The following is a 24,269-nucleotide window of genomic DNA, read 5'->3' as shown; positions in this document are numbered from 1 at the left end:
GGCAATTTCACTCAGCTCCACTGTCGGCATGAAGCCTCAGTAGATGTGGGCGTGGGTCAGAGGTTGAGATTGAGCGCTATGCCCTCGATGGGCGGGTAGGCCCCCTATGCTCATCACTCAGGAGGCTCCGAGCCAAAGCAGCCCCAACCTTTGCGCAATGCCTTCCTTCTTCATTACATCAGCCAGAGGTGAAGCAGATCTGCACCAAACCAGCCTCCCCCCACCCCCCACATTTTGGTGACACCGTTTAACATATAAATATCTCGACACTCGGGTATTAACAAAGGCCCTCACCAGTGATCAGAAATGATGTGCTGTTACTCCAGGGATTATTTACAATGTTATTTTAGAAAAGCTATACTACAAGGGGGGGTTTCGTTCCTTGACAGTCTTTTTTTGTTTGTTGTAAAACACAGATTTCAGAACAACCTACTCCGCGTTTACCCCTCGAATGAAATCATCAAACAGGCAACTTAGTTTGATCGTATAATGCGGCGATAAAAGTCCTCAAATGGTTAAACGAAGCTCACCTTCGCCAAGATAAAGGAAACAGTGTTCAATTTTCTCTCTCTCTCTCTCTCTCTCTCTTTAAAAGCAATCTTTTCAGAAATATAAGGAGCAGAATATCTATACACCGTTATGTATAATTATATTTTCGGTCACATTTGCATGCAGTACTATCGCGCCCCCTAAGAAGGAGGTGAGGCACAAAGTACATTTTAGCTTTTGTTTTCTTCTTAAAACTAACTCCTGTAATGTTTCTACTATACTTTGCTCCTTGTACAGATTTCCCAGTGTATTATACTATTCTAAGACCACTAAAGCGTTGCTTGTTTTTAAAATATTAAACAGTTTTAGCTCTTACTTTTTTTTCCCCCGTGTTTCAACTATCAAGATAAGGAAAGAAAACTGGACTCATATATTACAGATACAGGCCCCCCCTCCCCCCCTCCCCAATAATAAATTAAAAAAAATCATTTTGGTCCTTTTTGTCCCTGAATGTCGGCGGATTGAGAGATAAAAGACTCAATGTGTTCTGCGTTACCATGTCAACCATATGGATTCACACACACACATACACACAAAAAAAAACCCCAGCCATGGCAACCATCGTCTAGGAGACCTAGCTGGATGCTCGATGACACAGATCTGTGCCAAAGCAGCTCTCCTCTGCAACCTTTAAGACAGCCGCCCTTCCTACATCGGTTTACGTCACATGTGCATCTTATGTGTGTTGCTATTGTAAGATCCGAGTCCTCTTAAATAGCTGCAATGAAATTTCACATTTTCAGGGTTCTTGAAATGTTTTCTCGAAGTTTGTATTTCATCGTCTTCCCCCCATCAACACTGATATCTTAGAAAACAGCCATCTCGAAAGGTACTTCTTCATATTCCACACCGTTACTGCCCTAATGAAAGACGAAAGCATCGTCAGTGTTGGGTCAAAAACATGGCACAGTAGTCTACAGAGATTACAGAACAAAGCACTCCGCGCTCCCTGCTGCCAGACACCCTTCTTTCTTAAATTCATTTTCTTTTAAGATAAAGAAAAGTACATGCATATAGTTTAGATATTTATCGCAGGGCTCTTGCGTAGGAATACATTGGTACCTTGGGGTAATTGCATGTTTGATGAAGGGTCCCAGGGTTTGGCTGGGTCAGGGCATATCGTAAGGTCTTGCCCAAGGGGTCATCGTTCAATGTATAAGCCTTAACAGTGGGCTCCGGCAGTGGACATACACCACATCCGAGCGGGATCTTGTCCTCGCCCAATGCCACACACGGGCACTTCCAGCGGGGGTTAGGATCAGGAGCGGGAATCCTGGCTGATTTTCCCTTCGCCAACCCAGGGACACTGCAGCCAATTGTCAATCTCCTACTGCTGCCCTAGGCTGAGACCATCGCACCCTATCGTGTTGGAAGCCTTCCTAACAGTGAAGAGTTTGCCTAGGGATCTCCCTGGAGCACGGCCACTCCTCACCATTCTAGTCAGTGTTAGCTGTGTGTCAGCCAGTGCCTCGGTTGGTAGCACACTCGCCTACTGAGTCAGAAGGTTGTGGGTTTAAGTCCCCACTCTAGAGATTTGAGCACAAAAATCTAGGCTGACACTCCAGTGCAGTACTGAGGGAGTGCTGCACTGTTGGAGGTGCCGTCTTTCGGATGAGACGTTAAACCGAGGCCCCGTCTGCGCTCTCAGGTGGATGTTAAAGATCCCACGGTACTATTTCGAAGAAGAGCAGGGGAGTTATCCCCGGTGTCCTGGGGCCAATATTTATCCCTCAACCAACATCACTAAAAACAGATTATCTGGTCATTATCACATTGCTGCTTGTGGGAGCTTGCTGTGGGCAAATTGGCTGCTGCATTTCCTACATTACAACAGTGACTACACTTAAGAAAGTACTTCATTGGCTGTAAAGTGCTTTGGGACATCTGGTGGTTGTGAAAGGCGCTATATAAATGCAAGTCTTTCTTTCTTTAAAAACTGACCTCAGACCCTTTTCCCCTCCAGTATCTGTTAAGTGCTAAAACATGAACTTTTTTCTATAGAAGAGACATTCTGAAATGATCATTAAGACTGCCAATCATGCTGATGCTAATTATTAGGCAAGGGTGTTCCCCACAGGGGCCCACTTGACTTGCAACATCTCAAGATGTCTACCCAATGATTGCTCCATGGCCAGTTGATACTGAGTTATCATTTCCAGAGCCCAGTAGACAGCGTGTCACCCCTTAAAAAGAGATGGCGTGCCCTTTGAGTCATTGAACCCATACATAGGAACAGGAGGAGGCCATTCAGCCCCTCGAGCCTTTTTCCGCCAATCAATTAGATCACGGCCGGTCTGCATCTTGACTCCATTTACCCGCCTTAGTTCTGTAACCCGTAATACCCTTGCCCAACAAAAATCTATCAATCTCTGTTTGGAAATTTTCAATTGGCCCCCCTAGCCTCAACAGCCTTTTGGGGGGGGAGAGTGTTCCAGGTTTCCACTGCCCTTTGTGTGAAAATACAAATGAATTCCTGTACACCACCTCAGTAAAATGGACCTGCAACTATTCGGACATTGTGGCAGAGGAGGTAAACATCGACATGGACTTACAAAACCTTTCAAGGCAAACGTAGAAGATAAGAAGTTAATAATCGGTGCCTTACCTAGAAAATCAGAAATTCATGCCCTGAATCACAGTCAGTCAGTATGGGCGACTGGTATCCTTTGGCCGTTTTAACTGGACTTTTAACCTCTTCATGCCAATCTGAAAACCATTCATAGCCTGGATGGCAGCCTGGGCACTAGTGGGGTTATCAAAACTCACAAAACCTTCAAAAAAATAAAGAGGTAGAAATGTTTTCAAGACGTGTAAAAGGTGAGGTTGCCCACTACATGAGATGGTGACATGAATCAGTCATTCATGAAAGAAAGACTTATGAAATAATACTGAGCGGCCTACGGGTGGCGCTGTCCAGGGAGAGTATAAATACTCGGGCACGGGCCCAGCTTGCGCAGGACATTCTTAACAGGAACTAGTGAAGGACACAACTAGACCTCCATGTTGTAAAACAGTTGATTAAAGCTTTGTTTAACGTTTAGACCAAGTGCCTAGTCGTTTTCTTACATCAAGATGGACAATGTATCCCCCCCCCGCCCCAATTTTATCCTAAGCACTACTGGAGCTGAGCGTATTTTTTTTTGTCCTCTCTCACTAAAGGCAGTGCTGATGGCCCCTAGTCTCAGTCACACAGCCACAAGAAGGCACTAGGCAGAGGTCAAGCATTTGGCCAATGGGTTCATAGACCATGCATGTGCCAGGTTCAATCCCAGATCTGTACCGAGTTAGTTGTTTTCAGCCTGGGTGATAGTAGGGTTGCTACAATTGTCACGACGCCCCCCCCCCCCGGGATACGAAGTGAAAGAAAATCAGCCAGGGTTTCCTGCTCCTGATCAGCACTCAGTGACGCCTGTCGCAAAATGTCCAGGTGTGGATGTCAGCTGAGGACCACATTGGGTTTGGTTGTGATGCCCTCTGTCGTCCTGAACCTCCCAAAACCGCGGCCTCCATCACCTAGAAGGATAAGGACAGCAGGCGCATGGGAACACCACCACCGCCAAGTTCCTCTCCAAGTCACACAACATCCCGACTTGGACGTACATCGCCGTTCCTTCATGACCGCTGGGTCAAAATCTTGGAACTCTCCACCAAGCAGTACTTCAGCACACGGACTGCAGCGGTTCAAGAAGAAGGCTCACCACCACCGTCTCAAGAGCAGCTAGGGAATGGGCAATAAATGCCGGCCTTGTTAGCGACGCCCACGTCCCAAGAATTAATGAAAAAAAAAAGTCAAGTAGCCTGTTGACATTCACTGTCAAGGCTTACACATGAACAATGGCCACTTGGGTGAGCTATAGGAAGTCTGCTGAGACCCATTAACGTGCACTCAGAAGGAATCAGAGGAGGAAGGAAGAAAATCAGACAGAAAATAAATAGGAGAAAAAAACACTAACCGTTTACTCTCATCCACCTCCTTAAATGTCAAGTTGGCTTAGTTGGTAGTGCATTGGCCTCCCAGGCAGAAAGTTTTGGGCTCAAGCTCCACTCCTGGAGTTGAGCCATAAAACGAGGCTGATACTTCAGTGCACTACTGAGGGGGCCCTGCAGCGTCAGGGATGCCAGCCTTTGTATCAGACATTAAGCCAAAGCCCCGTCTGCCTGTTCAGGTGGAGGCCAAAGATCCCATGGAACTATTTGAGGAAAAAGCAGGGAGTTCAGCTGGTGCCCTGGCCAACATTCCTCCTTCAAACAACAGCATCAGAAAACAGGTTAGCTGGCCATTGCTGTTGGAAGGATCTTGCTGTGCACAAAATGGTTGCCGTATTTGCCTATAGAAGAGCAGTCTGCTCTTCAAAGTAATTGATTATCTGTGAAGCACTTTGGGATCACTCTGACAGATGTGATAAGGTGCTACATAAATATAAATCTTTCTTGGGTTGGCTTGAGACTGGCAGTAAGTAGCCTACACATCTGCTCTCTTGGCTACAGATGTTATGTGACACAGGGCATCCAAGAGACGGCAAGACGAGAAACATATCTTAAAAGAGAGGGGGGAAATTTGAATGTCTCATCTTCAATGTAGAAAGGAAAAGCACTGGGTGCAATCATAGAGTGATACAGCACAGAAGGAGGCCATTCGGCCCATCGTGCCTGTGCCGGCTCTTCGGTGGAGCGATCCAATTAGTCCCACTCCCCCTGCTCTTTCCCCACAGCCCTGCAATTTTTTTCGCTTTGGGTATTTACCCAATTCTCTTTTGATTGTTATTATTGAATCTGCTCCCACCTCCCTTTCAGGCAGTGCATTCCAGATCACAACAACTCGCTGCGTAAAAAGAGTTTTCCTCGTGTCGCCCCTGGTTCCATTTCCAATCACCTTACACCTGTGTCCTCTGGTTACCGACCCTTCCGCCACTGGTAGCAGTTTCTCCTTATTTACTCTATCAAAACCATTGAATGATTTTGAACACCTCTATCAAGTCTCTTCTTAACCTTCTCTGCTCTAAGGAGAACCTCCCAAACCCGCGACCTCTTCCACCTAGAAGGACGAGGGCAGCAGGCGCATGGGAACACCACCACCTCCAAGTTCCCCTCCAAGTCACACACCATCCTGACTTGGAAGTATATCGGCCGTTCCTTCATCGTCGCTGGGTCAAAATCCTGGAACTCCCTCCCTAACAGCACTGTGTAGGAGCACTTTCACCACCCGAGACTGCAGCGGTTCAAGAAGGCGGCTCACCACCACCTTCTCAAGGGCAATTAGGGATGGGCAATAAATGCCAGCCTTGCCAGCGACGTCCACATCCCATAAACGAATTTAAAAAAACATTTCCAGCTTCTCCAGTCTCTCCACATAACTGAAGTCCCTCATCCCTGGTACCATTCTGATAAATTGTTAAATCTTTAAGCATTGGTAGGCGTATAGAACTGGAAACCACTTTCACATTGAAAATCCCAAAAGCTGAACGGCATTCCAAAAGTTACATTTTATTTTATTCTGTTACTGGAATAAAACAATGAATCGGCACAGTGTTTTAAATGTGTATATCACGGGTGGGAAACTGAGTTAAGAATGACTTGCACCCAGTTTAAAATTCAAATCTGTCAAGCTGCGACGGTCAGCTGTTGGCTCAGTTTCTCACTGGGCCACTGGGTGGCACCATTGCCCACTGTGGCGTACGACCAAGAGGAGACCAGGCCTGGGAAATCTAGGTGACGGCCTATTCTGCTGGACATCAGCAAGGTGGAACGAGTAGGAGGGAGAGGGATAGATCGAGCAGTAGTCATTAGGCGATGCCTAGCTTGGGTTTTTTTAAAATCCTAGACATTGTCATTTGTGATTAACAGATGCAGTTACATATTTGCTCGCTATTTTGGGGGCAACTTTCTCGCAATCCAATATGGTCAAGTTCGCATTCAATTCTGGCAACTGCCAAAACGGATCGTCTACGGCTTAAGAGGTTGATCGCAAATGTCCCGTTAAGGGCCACGTTGAAGCCGCAGAAACCTGACATTGCAACCTCAACTCCATTTACCCACCTTTGCTCCATGTCCTTCGATACCCTTACCTAACAAAAATCTATCGCTCGCGGTCTTGAAAGCTTCAGTTGACCCCGAGCATCCAAAGCATTTTGGGGGAGAGAGTTCCAGATTTCCATGACCCCTTTGCATGTCAAAGTGCTCTCCTGATTTCACTCCTAAATGTCCAAGCTTTAACTCATAAAACTGGCCATTCCAGGGACACAGGGATTTCTCTGGACATGCCTGCCTTCTACGGCTTAAGAAGTTGATCGCCAATGTCCCGTTGAGGGCCACGTTGATGCTGCAGAAACCTGACGTTGTACCTTTTGCTCCTCCCGACCCACCAGCCGCACTCACCAAAGCATTTACTCTGATTGGTGGCACGGTCCATAAAAACCTTTGACGAGATCACAGACCCAAAGGGCAGGAACATCTGCATGAGCTCACTGTCTCCAAACTCCTGAGGGAGGTGGTAAATGAAAAGATTGCAGCCTTCGGGTCCTGGATGAGGAAAGATTAACAACAAAAAAAGAAGAGAAATCAGCAGAGAAAAATATATGCATGCGCTGGAGAGGGCGCAAAGAAGAGCGACAAGATGGATCCCAGTGTAAAGGGGATGAGTTACGAAGGTAGCTTAAAGGAATTCAGACCCTGCAGTCGAGAAAGAAGGAGGTTAAGGCAGGACCTCACTGAGATTTATAAAAGTGCAATTAAAATAAATATTAGGAAGCACCGTCTTAACTCAAAGGCTCCAGAGGAATGCGTTTCAATGGGAGAGTTAGGTTGCTGGAGGGATGGGCTTTGATGGGAGAGTTAGGTTACTGGAGGGATGAGCTTCGGTGGGAGAGTTAGGTTACTGGAGGGATGGGCTTCGATGGGAGAGTTAGGTTACTGGAGGGATGGGCTTCGGTGGGAGAGTTAGGTTACTGGAGGGATGGGCTTCGATGGGAGAGTTAGGTTACTGGAGGGATGGGCTTCGGTGGGAGAGTTAGGTTACTGGAGGGATGGGCTTCGATGGGAGAGTTAGGTTACTGGAGGGATGAGCTTCGGTGGGAGAGTCAGGTTACTGGAGGGATGAGCTTCGATGGGAGAGTTAGGTTACTGGAGGGATGAGCTTCGATGGGAGAGTCAGGTTACTGGAGGGATGGGCTTCGATGGGAGAGTTAGGTTACTGGAGGGATGAGCTTCGATGGGAGAGTTAGGTTACTGGAGGGATGGGCTTCGATGGGAGAGTCAGGTTACTGGAGGGATGGGCTTCGGTGGGAGAGTTAGGTTACTGGAGGGATGGGCTTCGATGGGAGAGTTAGGTTACTGGAGGGATGGGCTTCGATGGGAGAGTTAGGTTACTGGAGGGATGGGCTTCGATGGGAGAGTTAGGTTACTGGAGGGATGAGCTTCGGTGGGAGAGTCAGGTTACTGGAGGGATGAGCTTCGATGGGAGAGTTAGGTTACTGGAGGGATGAGCTTCGATGGGAGAGTTAGGTTACTGGAGGGATGGGCTTCGATGGGAGAGTTAGGTTACTGGAGGGATGGGCTTCGATGGGAGAGTTAGGTTACTGGAGGGATGGGCTTCGATGGGAGAGTTAGGTTACTGGAGGGATGAGCTTCGATGGGAGAGTTAGGTTACTGGAGGGATGAGCTTCGATGGGAGAGTTAGGTTACTGGAGGGATGGGCTTCGATGGGAGAGTTAGGTTACTGGAGGGATGAGCTTCGATGGGAGAGTTAGGTTACTGGAGGGATGGGCTTCGATGGGAGAGTTAGGTTACTGGAGGGATGGGCTTCGATGGGAGAGTTAGGTTACTGGAGGGATGGGCTTCGATGGGAGAGTTAGGTTACTGGAGGGATGAGCTTCGATGGGAGAGTTAGGTTACTGGAGGGATGAGCTTCGATGGGAGAGTTAGGTTACTGGAGGGATGAGCTTCGATGGGAGAGTTAGGTTACTGGAGGGATGAGCTTCGATGGGAGAGTTAGGTTACTGGAGGGATGGGCTTCGATGGGAGAGTTAGGTTACTGGAGAGATGAGCTTCGATGGGAGAGTTAGGTTACTGGAGGGATGAGCTTCGATGGGAGAGTTAGGTTACTGGAGGGATGGGCTTCAATGGGAGAGTTAGGTTACTGGAGGGATGGGCTTCGATGGGAGAGTTAGGTTACTGGAGGGATGGGCTTCGATGGGAGAGTTAGGTTACTGGAGGGATGAGCTTCGATGGGAGAGTCAGGTTACTGGAGGGATGAGCTTCGATGGGAGAGTTAGGTTACTGGAGGGATGGGCTTCGATGGGAGAGTTAGGTTACTGGAGGGATGGGCTTCGATGGGAGAGTTAGGGTACTGGAGAGATGGGCTTCGATGGGAGAGTTAGGTTACTGGAGGGATGGGCTTCGATGGGAGAGTTAGGTTACTGGAGGGATGGGCTTCGATGGGAGAGTTAGGTTACTGGAGGGATGGGCTTCGATGGGAGAGTTAGGTTACTGGAGGGATGGGCTTCGATGGGAGAGTTAGGTTACTGGAGGGATGAGCTTCGATGGGAGAGTTAGGTTACTGGAGGGATGAGCTTCGATGGGAGAGTTAGGTTACTGGAGGGATGAGCTTCGATGGGAGAGTTAGGTTACTGGAGGGATGGTCTTCGATGGGAGAGTTAGGTTACTGGAGGGATGAGCTTCGATGGGAGAGTTAGGTTACTACAACAACAACAACTTGCATTTATGTAGTGCCGTTAAATAGTAAAACGTTCACAGGAGCGTTATCAAACCAAATTTGACACTGAGCCACATAAGGAGCTACCGGGACAGGTGACCAAAAGCTTGGTGAAAGAGGTAGGGTTTAACAAGTGTCTTAAAGGAGGAGAGAGAGGTGGAGAGGTTTATGGAGGGAATTCCAGAGCTTAGGGCCTCGGCAGCTGAAGGCACGGCCACCAATGATGGAGCGGTGAAAATTGGGGATGTGCAATAGGCCAGAATTGGAGGGATGAGTTTCAATTGGAGAGTTAAGGTACATCGAATCTCATTTCTCTGGTACCCACCTCTCTCACTCTCAAGAGAAAGAAGAAAGTCTTGCATTTATATAGCGCCATTCATGAGCACTGGATGTCTCAAAGCGCTTTACAGCCAATGAAGTACTTTTGAAGTGGAGTCACTGTTGCAAGAGAGTTGGAGAGACAGATGACTGCAGGCACGGGTCCCAATTAAATCAGTTGTATTGCCTCAATCTAAGTGGATATGATGAAGCTAGAACTCAAAAGTACTCAAATCACATTGGCAACTTATTTGTGAGGTTGGAGCATATATTAAGCGCAGCCGTGCCGTCACCTGCCGAGGCCCTAAGCTCTGGAATTCCCTCCCTGAACCTCTCCGCCTCTCTCTCCTCCTTTAAGACGCTTCTTAAAAACCGATCCCTTTGACCAAGCTTTTGGTCACCTGCCCTAATATGTGGCTCGGTGTCAAATTTTGTTTGATCACGCTCCTGTGAAGTGCCTTGGGAAGTTTTACTACGTTAAAGGCGCTGTATAAATGCAAGTTGTTGTTGTTGACACTCCTTCCCGAGCCATACCTGATGTGGAACTGGGTGAAGGTGTTTGTGATGGAGTTGAGTCATTGATGAGGAAGATAAGGTAAGGTTCGGGGGGTCATTGCTGTGGATATTTGTCATAGAAACATAGAAACATAGAAACCTAGAAGATAGGAGCAGGATTAGGCCATTCAGCCCCTCGAGCCTGCTCCACCATTCAATGAGATCATGGCTGATCATCCAAATTCAGTACCCGGTCCCTGCCTTCTCTCCATATCCCCTGATCCCTTTAACCTTAAGAAATATATCTAACTCCTTCTTGAATATATTTAATGAATTGGCCTCAACTGCCTTCTGTGGTAGAGAATTCCACAGGTTCACCACTCTCTGGGTGAAGTAATTCCTCCTCATCTCTGTCCTAAATGGCTTACCCCTTATCCTTAGACTGTGACCCCTGGTTCTGGACTCCCTGGCCATCGGGAACATCCTTCCTGCATCTAGTCTGTCTAGTCCTGTTAGAACTTTATAAGTTTCAATGAGATCCCCTCTCATTCTTCTAAACTCCAGCGAGTATAAGCCCAATCGACCCAATCTCTCCTCATACGTCATTCCTTCCATCCCAGGTATCAGCCTGGTGAATCTTTGCTGCACTCCCTCCATGGCAAGAACATCCTTCCTCAGATAAGGCGACCAAAACTGCACACAATACTCAAGATGTGGTCTCACCAAGGCCCTGTACAACTGCAGCAAGACATCCTTGTTCCTGTACTCGAACCCTCTCGCTACAAAGGCCAACATACCATTTGCCTTCTTAACCGCCTGCTGCACCTGCATGCTTACCTTCAGTGACTGGTGCACATGGACACCCAGGTCTCATTGCACTTCCCCTTCTCCCAATCTATTGCCATTCAGATAATAATCTGCCTTCCTGTTTTTGACGCCAAAGTGGATAACCTCGCATTTATCCACGTTATATTGCATCTGCCATGCTTCTGCCCAATCACCCAACCTGTCCAAATTATACTGGAGTTTCTCGGCATCCTCCTCACAGCACACACGCCCACCCAGCTTTGTGTTGTCTCCAAACTTGGAGCTATTACATCTAGTTCCCTCGTCTAGATCATTAATATATATTGTGAATAGCTGGGGTCCTAGGACCGATCCCTGTGGTACCCCACTAGTCACTGCCTGCCACTCAGAAAAAGACCCGTTTATTCCAACTCTTTGCTTTCTGTCTGCCAACCAGTTCTCTATCCAAGTCAATACCTTGCCCCCAATCCCATGTGCCTTAACTTTACACGCTAATCTCTTATGCAGGACCTTATCGAAAGTGCGGGACCTTATCGAAAGTCGGTTTAACTCACCTTCTCTCTGTTGCGTTATAACAGGAGGTGGCTGAGGAAACGCTTGACTGATCTGGGCAATTGCTGTCGGATACATGGCTATTCATAAAAAAAATAGGTATGGGAAAGAAAAGAAATTGTTTTATTAGGCTGACAAAGCTCAGTTATTACAGTTGTAAGTAACCCGTCCACGTTTATCCCTGCTTAACCTTTGAAAGGCATTTTTGCTATTGTGTTATAAAGAAAACACTAATAGCAGAGCTTTTTCCCTGTAGGAAGAGTTAATCAGGATGCTTCCCCGCCCCATCCATGCTTTGCTTCTGCATCACACCATCCTTGCCCGACCTGCTTAGAGGCGCGCTTGAGCGGTCTACAAAGTGAATCTTCGTCATCACAGCCAATTTACCCTCCCCTTTTCTCTGCCTCCATACATTCCCATATGACTGATGACTGCAGATTTTAAAAGATGCAGCACATAAGGAACAAGTGAATTTAAACGTCAAAAATGCTTATCGTTAGAGAATGTTATTTTTGAAGGGTAATGTTTTCTCAATGTTCGCAGATTGAATGAAAGTAACTCTTAAAGCAAAGGTGCTCGCTCCTGTGCCTCTTTCAGGTAAATAATATTCCAAATGTGTAGCGTGTTTTATAGAGAAACATTGTTCATATTAATTTTTAAAAATGAGCAAAATATAAATGGAGTCACCTGTGTACTGCTGAACCCCCGTGAAAGCCTGCTGCAAGGCATCGGCTGCAGAAGGACTTTGTGCTAGAAATGAGACATAGAAACATAGAGAGAGATGGAGAGAAGGTGGGAGGCGGGAGAGATGGAGAGAAGGTTTGAGGCGGGAGAGATGGAGAGAAGGTGGGAGGCAGGAGAGATAGAGAGGTGGGAAACAGGAGAGATGGAGAGAAGGTGGGAGGCGGGAGAGATGGAGAGAAGGTTTGAGGCGGGAGAGATGGAGAGAAGGTGGGAGGCGGGAGAGATGGAGAGAAGGTGGGAGGCGGGAGAGATGGAGAGAAGGTTTGAGGCGGGAGAGATGGAGAGAAGGTGGGAAGCAGGAGAGAAGGTGGGAGGTGGGAGACATGGAGAGAAGGTGGGAGGCAGGAGAGATAGAAGGTGGGAAACAGGAGAGATGGAGAGAAGGTGGGAGGAGGGAGAGATGGAGAGAAGGTGGGAGGAGGGAGAGGTAGAGAGAAGGTGGGAGACAGGAGCGATGGAGAGAAGGTGGGAGGCGGGAGAGGTAGAGATAAGGTGGGAGGTGGGAGAGATGGAGAGAAGGTAGGAGGCGGGAGAGATGGAGAGAAGGTGGGAGACGGGAGAGATGGAGAGAAGGTGGGAGGCGTGAGAGATGGAGAGAAGGTGGGAGACGGGAGAGATGGAGAGAAGGTGGGAGGCGGGAGAGATGGAGATAAGGTGGGAGGTGGGAGAGATGGAGAGAAGGTAGGAGGCGGGAGAGATGGAGAGATGGAGAGAAGGTGGGAGACGGGAGAGATGGAGAGAAGGTGGGAGGCGGGAGAGATGGAGAGAAGGTGAGAGATGGGAGTGGTTAACAATAGAAAAGGGGGCAGCAAATTAGATTGTGGAATAGAGAAAATGGGAACGAAAGTGAAAGTAAAAGGGAAGAACGAAAGCAAGGAAGAAATAATGGAGAATAGGGGATGTCAGACAAGCCAGAGGGAGAAAGAGCGAAAAAGGGCAACAAGAAAGACAGTGAGAGAAAGAGGAAAAGTGTGATAAAGTGAGAGTGAGAAGAGGAAAGAGAGACAGAAAAGAGAGAGCACGAAAGTGGGGAAGCGAGAATGAGAGAAAAAGATGAAGAGAGAGAATGTAAATAATTCACAAAGAAAGCAGGGAGGCGGAATATTAAACCCGAAAGACACAGAAAGAGAAAAAGTGTACAATTTTGAACAGGAAAGATATTTGAGGAACAGGAAAGTAAATTACAGCGGAGAAAGACAATGGAAAAGAAATGAAAGAGAAGAAGCAAGTGCAAGGACAGAGAAAACAGTGGAAGAAAGGGAGGGGAAGGAAATAAAATTAAAGGAAGGAGAGAATGAAGATGGAGGAGATAGAAAGATGAAAAGATAGATTAGTGTATGCCCCTGGTTGTCACAGAGTCATTTATCTTCTGAAAACAGTGTTTAGACAATGTCTCATTCAATAAAAATTCGCAGACAGCCACATTTTTCATTGACATATCTTATATTACCATGCATTTTTAAGGTAGGCTACACAGCTGTTTGACTTAGTTATTTTATACGGTTCTACGCAGAGAAGGTACTTCACTGCACAAAGCAATCACTTTGCTCACGTGAAATATGAGGGCAAGGATCTGCATTGATACTCTGGCGAAGATCACACGTACCTGGGTAAGGGTGAATCCCGTTAGTGTAGACGGCCTCCACTGCAGGGTGCCCGTTATGCTGGGCGGACAGACTGGTGTAGCCATTGACCCCTATAGGAGACACAATACTGGGCACAGCAGGGGCAGCTATTCCAGGAGGGGAGGACAAGCCTGAAACGTATAAACAAGGTGATCACTCCGAGAGGTTTAATCATGTCCACCTTTTTTTCTCACACCACCTTTGCTTCAATGGCATCTTCCCAGCTCCACTGCCGGGTTGCCAACTCTGGTTGAACGTAATCCTGAAGGACTCATCAGAAGACCTCCCGCCTCCGACTGCCCCACCCGGTCATAGAGCCATTCTTCACCCCCCCATCTTCAGTATTTTTATATCTAATAAATAAAAGTTTCCAAAGAAAACAAAAAAAAAACCCTCCTTTTTGAATGCCCCTATGATTTTCCCCCCCGGTGTTGCTCGCAGTCAGTGTCCAGGAGATGAATCTTCAATTCCTGGAGACTCCAGGGCAATCCTGGAGAGTTGGCAACCCGAGTTCTTTTTTTATTCATTCATGTGGGCGTCTTTGACAAGGCCAGTATTTATTGCCCCATCATTAATTGCCCTTGAGAAGGTGGTGGTGAGCTTCAGCCCCAACTGAGTCACAGAGTCATAACGGCACAGAAGGAGGCCATTCGGCCCATCGAGTCCGTGCCGGCTCTCTGTAGGGCAATCCAGTCAGTCCCGTTCCCCAGCACTCTCCCCGTAGCCCTGCAAGTTTATTTCCCTCAAGTGCCTATCCAGTCTTCCCTTGAAAACACTGAGTGTCTCCGCTTCCACAACTTCCGTCGGCAGCAAGTTCCAGGTTCTCAACAGTCGCTGTGTAAAAAAGTTTCCCTCACGTCCCCCCTGTATCTCTTGCCCAAAACCTTAAATCTGTGTCCCCGAGTCCTTGTACCATCAACTAGTGGGAACAGCCTTTCCCCATCTAGCCTATCCAAACCCATCATAATCTTGTACACCTCTATCAAATCCCCCCTCAACCTCCTTTGCTCTAATGAAAACAAATCCAGCTTCTCCAACCTGTCCTTGTAGCTAAGATCCCCCATCCCCGGAACCATTCTGGTAAATCTCCTCTACACCCTCTCAAGGGCCTTCACATCCTTCCTAAAGTGTGGTGACCAGAATTGGAAGCAATACTCCAGTTGTGGCCTAACCAGCGCTTTATAAAGGTTCAGCATAACTGAATTAAAATTAAGGATAATAAAATGTAGTTAGCTGGGTAATATAACTGAATAACATGACAAAAGCACAGGACTGGAGGGCGCCTGGTTCCATCTACAGGATGTACTGATAGAGCTGATCTCAATCATGGCAGCAGCTGGCGAGGGGGAGTTAGGGGTCTAAAACGGGATTTACATGGGACTGCGGGGTGGGGGGGTAGGAAATCAGCTTGAGCTCCCACTTCCAATGGCTATCCAGCAAATCCTGCCTGAAAATGCACGTGTTGTGGGGTGTGGACAGGACCGGTGTGCAGCTGTGATGCCCCTGTAGTCGAATAGCCTGTTGCACAGCACCCATGTGCAATACTGCAGAGAGGGTCACTGCTCGGGTAAAAGAATTACCATACAGTATATAATTATTAAATTTGCAAACACGATTTTTAGTTGAGGAGGATTTCGGGCAGGTAGGTGGCGGAGTGATCCCGTCGTCCTTGGTTAGAGGCCCAAGCCATTTTGAAGTTTAGGCTTCATTTATATAATCGTGGTGTGCTGCGATCACTGAACCAGCGCGCACAGGCAGTTCACCCAGTCAGGGGAGGGAGGGCGGGGGTTGGAGACGAGCCAGTAGTCTGATGTTGAAAGGGTGGGGGGAGACGATCGTGGAGGACGGGGGCGTGGATGTCCTGACAGCACTCATCCTCCTCCTGGGGAGTCCTGGCCCGAGAAATCCTGAAATAAAAAATCCTTTACTTACCGGTTACCTGCAGCGGTCCCTTTAAGGACTGCTGGTTAGGCCGCTCTATGCCTGGTCAAAATGTGTCTGATTACGCTCCTGTGAAGCGCCGTGGGACGTTTTACTATGATAAAGGTGCTAAATACAAGTTGCTGTTGGTACACTTTGCCCACCGGTACCTCGGAATAGGGTCGGGCTTCCACAAGCGGCCTAGGACCCCGATTTGCATAATAGAAATAGGTGCCTGCCGGAAACAGGCAGGCGCTCGGGGCAGCCTTGGGGGGGAAGGCCCTCAGGAAAATGGCGGTGGCAGGAACGGGGGCGGTTTAGCGTCGCACCAGGATTTTCAGAACTACCGACCAGTCCCGAAAATTGGTTCAACAGTGAGCGCATTTGCAAGAGGACCGGCTTACATATGTGCAAATGGTGGGGGTTGTTGGGGGGGGTTGTTGGGGGGGTTTGTTGGTGGGGGGGGGATGGTGGGGGGGTTTTGTTGTTGGGGGGGTTTGTTGGTGGGGGGGTTGGTGGGGGGGTTATTGGGGGGGATTTGTTGGTGGGGGTGTTGTTGGGGGGGGGTTTGTTGGTGGGGGGGTTTTGTTGGGGGGGTTGTTGGGGGGGTTGTTGGGGGATTGGAGGGTGGGGTTGTTGGGTGGGTTGGAGGGGGTTGCTGGGGGGGTTGTTGGGGGGGTTGTGGGGGCTGTTGGGGGGGGTTGGGGGGGTTGTTGGGGGGGTTGGAGGGGGTTGCTGGGGGGGTTGGAGGGGGGGTTGTTGGGGGGCTGTTGGGGGGTTGTTGGGGGGGTGTTGGGGGGGTTTGAGACCTTCCACCCCGCCCTCCCCCCCCCCGTCCAGACATCCAATCAACGAGCAGCAGGTTAAATTTGCAGCGCAGTTACAAGCTCCGACACCGGGTTGCGCTGTGGAGTGAGTTTCGGAAGCCTCTCCCCCAGCCTGGTTACCATGGCATCGCACAGCCATGGAGGGCGGCCATTCGGGCCATTGCACCCGTGCCGGCTCTTTGAAATGAGCTGGCCAATTTCTCCCACTCTCCCTCTGCTCTTTCCCCATAGCCCGGCAGAATGTTTTTCCCTTTTTTCCCCCAAGTATAGAGCCAATAATTCCCTTTTGAAAGTTAGCATTTCACCGCCACTGTGTGTGTGTGTGGGGCGGTCATGGGCCCACTTCATCTGGGTTTGGTCTGGCTGGGGGTGGCCGGGGGGGGGGGGGGCGCGGTTGGTGAAAGCTGGCAGCAATGTTCCCTCTAATTTTTTTTTCCATGCGCGGCCCCTTCAAAATTTGCTGTGGCCAAGTATCTGCCAGCGGCGACAACTTGTGAGCGACCTGCGCGAGACCTCCCGATTGACGCGCGCCTGCGCACCTTAGCGGGAGCATTAGATGGCAGCAATCTGCCCGTTTCCTGACTGCTCTTTCCATACTTGCCCCGAAAGGGTGGGTGTTGCGGGGGGTGGGGAGCGGTAAGATGGGTGAACCAGCGTCAAGAGTTGCCTGTGGCCCGCGGGTCCACCTCCAAGCGGGCTGAGGGAGAGGCCTCACCTGATGTGGGTGTGAGTGGCGCGGCTGCCAGTCCGTTCAGGTTGATCGCCGCCATGTGGTGCATCTGTGCCGTGGGAAATGCGGCGGTCGGGTTTAAGTATCCGGTGTGCGTGGTGGCGGCCATGATTGCTGCTTGCTGCTGCATCAGCTGCGGAGGCAAAAGACAAATGAACTTTAACCTGATTGTCCCTCATTTTACCAGTGTTAAACCTGCTATTCATAGAATCACACAGCACAGAAGGAGGCCATTCGGCCCATCATGCCTGTGCCGGCTCTTTGAAAAAAGCTATACTATTAATCCCACTCCTCTGCTCTTTCCCCACAGCCCTGCAAATTTATGCCTTTTCAAGTGTTTATCCAATTCCCTTTTGAATTAGAAAAAACAAAACGCATCAATTATGCCAGTGAAATATTGTTGCACAAGGTGCGGAAACAGCAGTGCTGGAGAACTGGAATATTTGTCCATCCAAGGGTTCAGGTACAGAACACGTTAGAAACAGAGTAAATCTCCTGCTATTCTTCCCCAAAATTGGGTTTTAACAATAGAAACATAGAAGATAGGAGCAGGAGTAGGCCATTCGACCCCTCGAGCCTGCTCTGCCATTCAATGAGATCATGGCTGATCATCCAAATTCAGTACCCTGTCCCTGTTTTCTCCCCATATCCCTTGATCCCTTTAGCCTTAAGAAATATATCGAACTCCTTCTTGAATATATTTAATGAATTGGCCTCCACTGCCTTGTGTAGTAGAGAATTCCACAGGTTCACCACTCTCTGGGTGAAGAAATTCCTCCTCATCTCTGTCCTAAATGGCTTACCCCTTATCCTTAGACTGTGACCCCTGGTTCTGGACTCCCCGGCCATCGGGAACATCCTTCCTGCATCTAGTCTGTCTAGTCCTGTTAGAATTTTATAAGTTTCAATGAGATCCCCTCTCATTCTTCTAAACTCCAGCGAGTATAAGTCTAATTGACCCAATCTCTCCTCATACGTCATTCCTGCCATAACTTCAATTGACCTCATTTACACCTCCTCTAGACCCATCTTTTGTTTCATTACCTGTCCCATTATCACCCCATTTTGCCTCGCACCGTCATCCCTTTTTGTCATCTAATCTCTCCTGCCTTCCACCCCATCACAGACCTTCCCTTTTGTTCTTTCCTCCCTCCCGCTTCCCTGCTTCTGCAGCTGCTTAAAGCCTGTTACATCTCTAAAATTCTTCCAGTTCTGACGACGGGTCATCGACCTGAAACGTTAACTCTGTTTCTCTCTCACCACAGATGCTGCCTGACCCGCTGAGTATTTCCAGCATTTTTTTTCTTTTTACCTCAAAAGACCGACCCTTACTGCACCGGTGCCACGTTCCCATTTGCCACTATCCATTCTTCTGAGCCCACTCTGAATAAGACTGTCAATTTTTGTGCTAAGTTCGGGGCTATTTTTGCACTGTAGACCAATGCCCCGACCCGCCATCGGCCGATGACCTGTGCAGTGGCTGCTCACCATCTGTTCACGGAGTTCCCCCCCCCCCCCCACCGCCCCTTTACCACATCAACGTGTCGTTTCCACTTGCCACGCCAGCCACTCTGGTGCCCGCTCAGAGTGGGACTGGGGATTTGCTGAAATAACAACAGTAAACGCTGGAAATACTCAGCAGGCCAGGCAGCATCCGTGGAGAGAGAAACAGAGTTAACGTTTCAGGTCGAAGACCCTTCGTCAGAACTGGAAAAAAGCTGGAAAGGGAACAGATTTTAAAGCAAGTTTAAGGGGCTGGGAAATGGGGGAGGGGATGAAAGAACAAAAGGGAAGGCCTGTGATAGGATGGAAGGCAGGAGAAGTAAAGAGGCATTAAGAGATATTCAAGGCAAGAGGAGATGGTAATGGGACAGGTTAAGGAATGGTAATGGGACAGGTGATTTGCCGCTGATCGATGCCAAGTTACGGGCAGGTTCGCGCTGTGGGACCCCAGGATCTCTGCGATATCAGACAGAGGAGACATTCAAGCCATCTTCCTGGGGCCAGATTCAAACCCCGAGCCCAAGAGGAGGTAGTGACGGAAATTTCTTCACTCAGAGGGTTGTAAATCTTTGGAATTCTCTACCCCAGAGGGCTGTGGATGCTCAGTCGTTGAGTATATTCAAGGCTGAGATCGATAGATTTTTGGACTCTAGGGGAATTCAATTCAATTTCAATTTCAATTTTATTTGCCACATAACCAAATACAAGAAGTGAAATCCAGTCAGTGAAATGCTTTTTTCTTAACGAGCCGAGCGCACCAAGCAGCAAAGGACACTTAGCTGCCTGGTACGCATGGAGCCAAGGGATATGGGCGGAAAAGTGGAGTTGAGGTCGAAGATCAGCCATGATCTTATTGAATGGCGGAGCAGGCTGGAAGGGCCGAACGGCCTCCTCCTGCTCCCATTTCTTATGTTGTGTTCTTATGTTCTATGTTCTCACTGTGTACAAAATGGCTGCCAAGATTGATCTAAGTCACTGCACTTCAAAGTAACTCCCATTACAACAATGATTACACTTCAAAAAGTACTTCATTGGCTGTAAAGCGCCTTGGGACGTCCGGTGGTCGTGAAAGGCGCTGTATAGAAACGCAAGTTCTTTCTTCTTTTTAATTCTATGTAGGGTTGCCAAACACTCCAGGATTGCCTTGGAGTCTCCAGGAATTAAATACCAATCCCCGGGACACTGCTGCGAGCGAACTCTGGGAGAAAAGTCATAGGGATATTTAAAGAAAAAATTGTGTGCGTTTTTTTCATTTCCCTTACTTGGTTATAAAGATATTGGAGAAGGATTAAAAAAAAAGCTGTTTGACCGGGTGGGGCGGTCGGAGGCGGGGAGGTCATATGATGAAACCTCCAGGACTACGTCCAACCAGAGTTGGCAACCCTAATTCTACATGAAGTGCTTTGGAATATTTCTGGGAGATAGAATCATAGAATGGTTACAGCACAGAAGGAGGCCATTCGGCCTGTAGAGCCCGTGCCGGCTCTCTGCAAGAGCACTTCAGCTAGTCCCACTCCCCCGCCCTTTCCCCGTAGCCCAGCAATTTTTTTTCCTTCAGGTACTTCTCCAACTCCCTTTTGAAAGCCACGATTGAGTCTGCCTCCACCCCCCCTCTCAGGCAGTGCATTCCAGATCCTAACCACTCGCTGCGTAAAAATGATTTCCCCTCATGTCGCCTTTGGTTCTTTTGCCAATCACCTTAAATCTGTGTCCTCTGGTTCTCGACCCTTCCGCCAATGGGAACAGTTTCTCTCTCTCTCTGTCCGGACCCCTCATGATTTTGAACACCTCTATCAAATCTCCTCTCAACCTTCTCTGCTCTAAGGAGAACAACCCCAGCTTCTCCAGTCTATCCACGTAACTGAAGTCCCTCATCCCTGGAATCATTCTCGTAAATCTTTTCTGTACCCTCTCTGAGGCCTTCACCTTCTTCCTAAAGTGCGGTGCCCAGAATTGGACACAATACACCAGTTGAGGCCGAACCAGTGTTTTATAAAGGTTCATCATAACTTCCTTGCTTTTGTACTCTATGCCTCTATTTATGAAGCCCAGGATCCCGTATGCTTTTTTGACCGCTTTCTCAACCTGCCCTGCCACCTTCAACGATTTGTGCACACATACCCCCAGGTCCCTCTGTTCCTGCACCCCCTTTACAATTGTACCCTTTAGTTTATATTGCCTCTCCTCGTTCTTCCTACCGAAATGTATCACTTTGTACTTTTCTGCGTTAAATTTCATCTGCCACGTGTCCGCCCATTCCACCAGCCTGTCTATGTCTTCCTGAAGTCTATCACTATCCTCCTCACTGTTCACTATACTTCCAAGTTTTGTGTCATCTTCAAATTTTGAAATTGTGCCCTGTACACCCAAGTCCAAGTCATTAAAATATATCAAGCAAAGCAGTGGTCCTAGTACCGACCCCTGGGGAACACCACTGTATACCTTCCTCCAGTCCGAAAAACAACCGCTCACCACTACTCTCTGTTTCCTGTCACTTAGCCAATTCCGTATCCATGCTGCCACTGTCCCTTTTATTCCATGGGCTTCAACTTTGCTGGCAAGCCTATTATGTGGCACTTTGTCTAACACCTTTTGGAAGTCCATAGACACCATGTCAATTGCATTGTCCTCATCAACCCTCTCTGTTACCTCATCAAAAAACTCGATCAAGTTAGTTAAACCCAATTTGCCTTTAACACATCTGTGCTGGCTTTCCTTAATTAATCCACACTTGTCCAAGTGACTGTTAATTTTGTCCCTGATTATCGTTTCTAAAAGCATCACCACTACCGAGGTTAAACTGACTGGCCTGTAGTTGCTGGGTTTATCTTTACACCCTTTTTTGAACACGGGTGTAACATTTGCAATTCTCCAGTCCTCTGGCACCACCCTCGTATCTAAGGAGGATTGGAAGATTATGGCCAGTACCTCCGCGATTTCCTCCGTAACCTCCCTCAGCATCCTAGGATGCATCTGATCTGTTCCTGGTGATTTTAAGTTCAGACAGTCTTTCTAGTACCTCTTTATCTCATCCAGTATCTCCACTACCTCCTCTTTCATTGTGACTTTGGCAGCATCTTCTTCCTTGGTGAAGACAGATGCAACGTGTTCATTTAGTACCTCAGCCATGCCCTCTGCCTCCATGCGTAGGTCTTCTTTTTGGTCCCTAATCGGCCCCACCCCTCCTCTTACTACCCGTTTACTATTTATATGCCTATATAAGACTTTTGAATTCCATTTTATGTTATGTTCTCATACTCTCTCTTTGCCCCTCTTATTTTCGTTTTCACTTCCCCTCTGAACTTTCTATATTCAGCCTGATTCTCAATTGTTTTTTCAACCTGACATCTGTCATATACGTGTCCTTTTTCTGCTTCATCCTTCTCTCTTTCTCTTTCTTCATCCAGGGAGCTCTGGCTTTGGTTGTCCTACCTTTCCCCCTTGTGGGAATGTATCTCAACTGTACCCGAACCATCTCCTCTTTAAAGGCAGCCATTGTTTGATTTATTATAGTCTTTGTCTGTGATTTATGTTACATAGTCATTAACTTTTAGCTGTTTTTGCCCAAATGATAGATATAAATACAAGTCTTCCCTTTTCTACATGCAGATGTTGACAATAGTGTTGTTTTTAGGCTCTATAGCTGGAGCCATTGTTTGATTTATTATAGTCTTTGTCTGTGATTTATGTTACATAGTCATTAACTTTTAGCTGGCTTTGCCCAAATGATAGACATGAGCTTCATACACATGGAGCTCTGAGGCGTCACCAAGCAGTAATCTTTGTTCTTTTGCCTGCTGTTATCATTCACTGAAAATTATTGGTCAGTGACTTTAGCGATGAGCAATCGAGAGAATTACCTTCACATGTGGCAGCTCTTTACAAAGGAAGACTTGCATTTATATAGCACCTGTTTTTAGTGATGGTGATTGAGGGATAAATATTGGCCCAGGACACCGGGGATAACTCCCCTGCTCTTCTTCAAAATAGTGCCATGGGATCTTTAACGTCCACCTGAGAGAGCAGACGGGGCCTCGGTCTAACGTCTCATCCAAAAGACGGCACCTCCGACAGTACAGCACTCCCTCAGTGTCAGCCGAGATTTTTGTGCTGGTGTGGGACTTGAACCCACAACCTTCTGACTCACTAGGCGAGAGTGCTGCCCACTGAGCCACCGGTTTAGCCAATCGGGTGTATGGCTTGTTGGCGTAAAGGTCCATATTTTCCCCCCTTCCTCTTCTGAAGGAGCGATCTTGTGCACGATGTGACGCTACAGATACCAGCAGCTCTCTGTTGCCTCAGCCAGGAGCCTGGCCGGTGCGCCTTGGCAGGCATCGCAGGGAGGAGACGGGGACCGCTGGCATGAATACAAGAAACTGCAGAAACATGTTAACAAGGTGATCGGGGGTCAAAGAGAGTCCTGGAAAAAGGGATTACCGGTTAAGGCTAAGCATGGCGGTAATCAAATCACAATCGCAAGTTGGCAGTGAAAGAAGAGGTGAAAACTACAAAAGATGCAAATGGCCTTGAAACTGAGGATGAGCACAAAATGGTAAATATTCTGAATGAACATTTCCATCAAGTATTGACAAGGGAAGACATGAGCAACATATCCTCCACAAACAAAGATATCCCAAGTAAAATCAGAGCCTTTGCTATAGATGAGATGGCAGTCCTAGACGGGTTAATTGGGTTCAAGACATGGTATTTATCTCAGAGTTCTGAGCGAGAGAAAAGGGAAGAAACTTGTGACACACTGGCAAACATTATAAGGGAGACATTGGACATTGGGCAGGTACCAGAAGGTTGGAGATAGGCTCTATATTCAAAAAGGGTGACAAAGCAGGCACAGACAACCACAGTATGATAGCAAAATACTGCAGATGCTGGAAATCCGAAATAACAACAGAAAATGCTGGAAAAGCTCAGCAGGCCAGGCAACATCCATGGAGAGAGAAACAGAGTCAAAGTTTCAGGTCGAAACCCTTCGTCAGGACTGAGAAAACACAGGAAATGAAACAGATTAAAAGGCCAGTTTGGGGGCTGGGAAATGGGGATGAAAGAACAAAAGAGAAGTGAAGAGACATTAAGAGGTATTCAAAACCAGACGAGATGGTGGTCGGACTAGTGGAGACAAAAGACGGCTCTAGATGAGGTGTGAAATGCGCTGGCAGAATGGGAGACAGCTGCCATGTGGGAGAGAAAAAAAGGGGGAAGGGCACAAAACAAAGGTGTGGATAAAAAATATATATAAAAATGTAATAGGGGCCGAGGTTATGATCTGAAATTGTTGAACTCGATATTGAGTCCGGAAGGCTGTAAAGTGCCTAATCGGAAGATGACAACCACACACAGGCCCATTAGACTGGTTTCCATTCTATGTAAAATAATGGAATTAATATCAGGAGTAAACATGAGGATTATCCTTACAATTATAATCTAGTTAACAGCCGTCAATGTGGATTCCAAAGGGCAAGACCCTGCCTGAC

General features: G+C 47.9%; 1 protein-coding gene across 7 annotated transcripts in view; it reads right to left on the bottom strand.

Moving 5' to 3' along the window:
- Window positions 1-473: 473 nt before the first annotated feature.
- Window positions 474-24,269, bottom strand: part of LOC147108053 (CUGBP Elav-like family member 4) — a 520,783-nt gene continuing 496,987 nt past the window's right edge. For 6 of the 7 annotated variants that reach the window (XM_086004501.1, XM_086004502.1, XM_086004506.1 and 3 more), the window contains 7 exons: window positions 17,263-17,410; window positions 13,782-13,931; window positions 12,119-12,181; window positions 11,434-11,511; window positions 6,925-7,068; window positions 3,155-3,320; window positions 474-1,409 (listed from right to left, as the gene is read on the bottom strand). In XM_086004501.1, the coding sequence (XP_085860627.1) occupies window positions 3,193-3,320; window positions 6,925-7,068; window positions 11,434-11,511; window positions 12,119-12,181; window positions 13,782-13,931; window positions 17,263-17,410 (711 nt within the window). In that variant the 3' untranslated portion in view covers window positions 474-1,409; window positions 3,155-3,192. The remainder of the gene's footprint in view (window positions 1,410-3,154; window positions 3,321-6,924; window positions 7,069-11,433; window positions 11,512-12,118; window positions 12,182-13,781; window positions 13,932-17,262; window positions 17,411-24,269) is intronic. The other variant, XM_086004503.1, reaches the window with a different exon arrangement.

Source organism: Somniosus microcephalus, chromosome 13 (genome assembly GCF_052327205.1).
Source record: "Somniosus microcephalus isolate GS21.2 chromosome 13, FLI_Smic_1.0, whole genome shotgun sequence".
NCBI lineage: Eukaryota > Metazoa > Chordata > Chondrichthyes > Squaliformes > Somniosidae > Somniosus > Somniosus microcephalus.
This window is presented reverse-complemented; position numbering and strand designations above follow the sequence as displayed.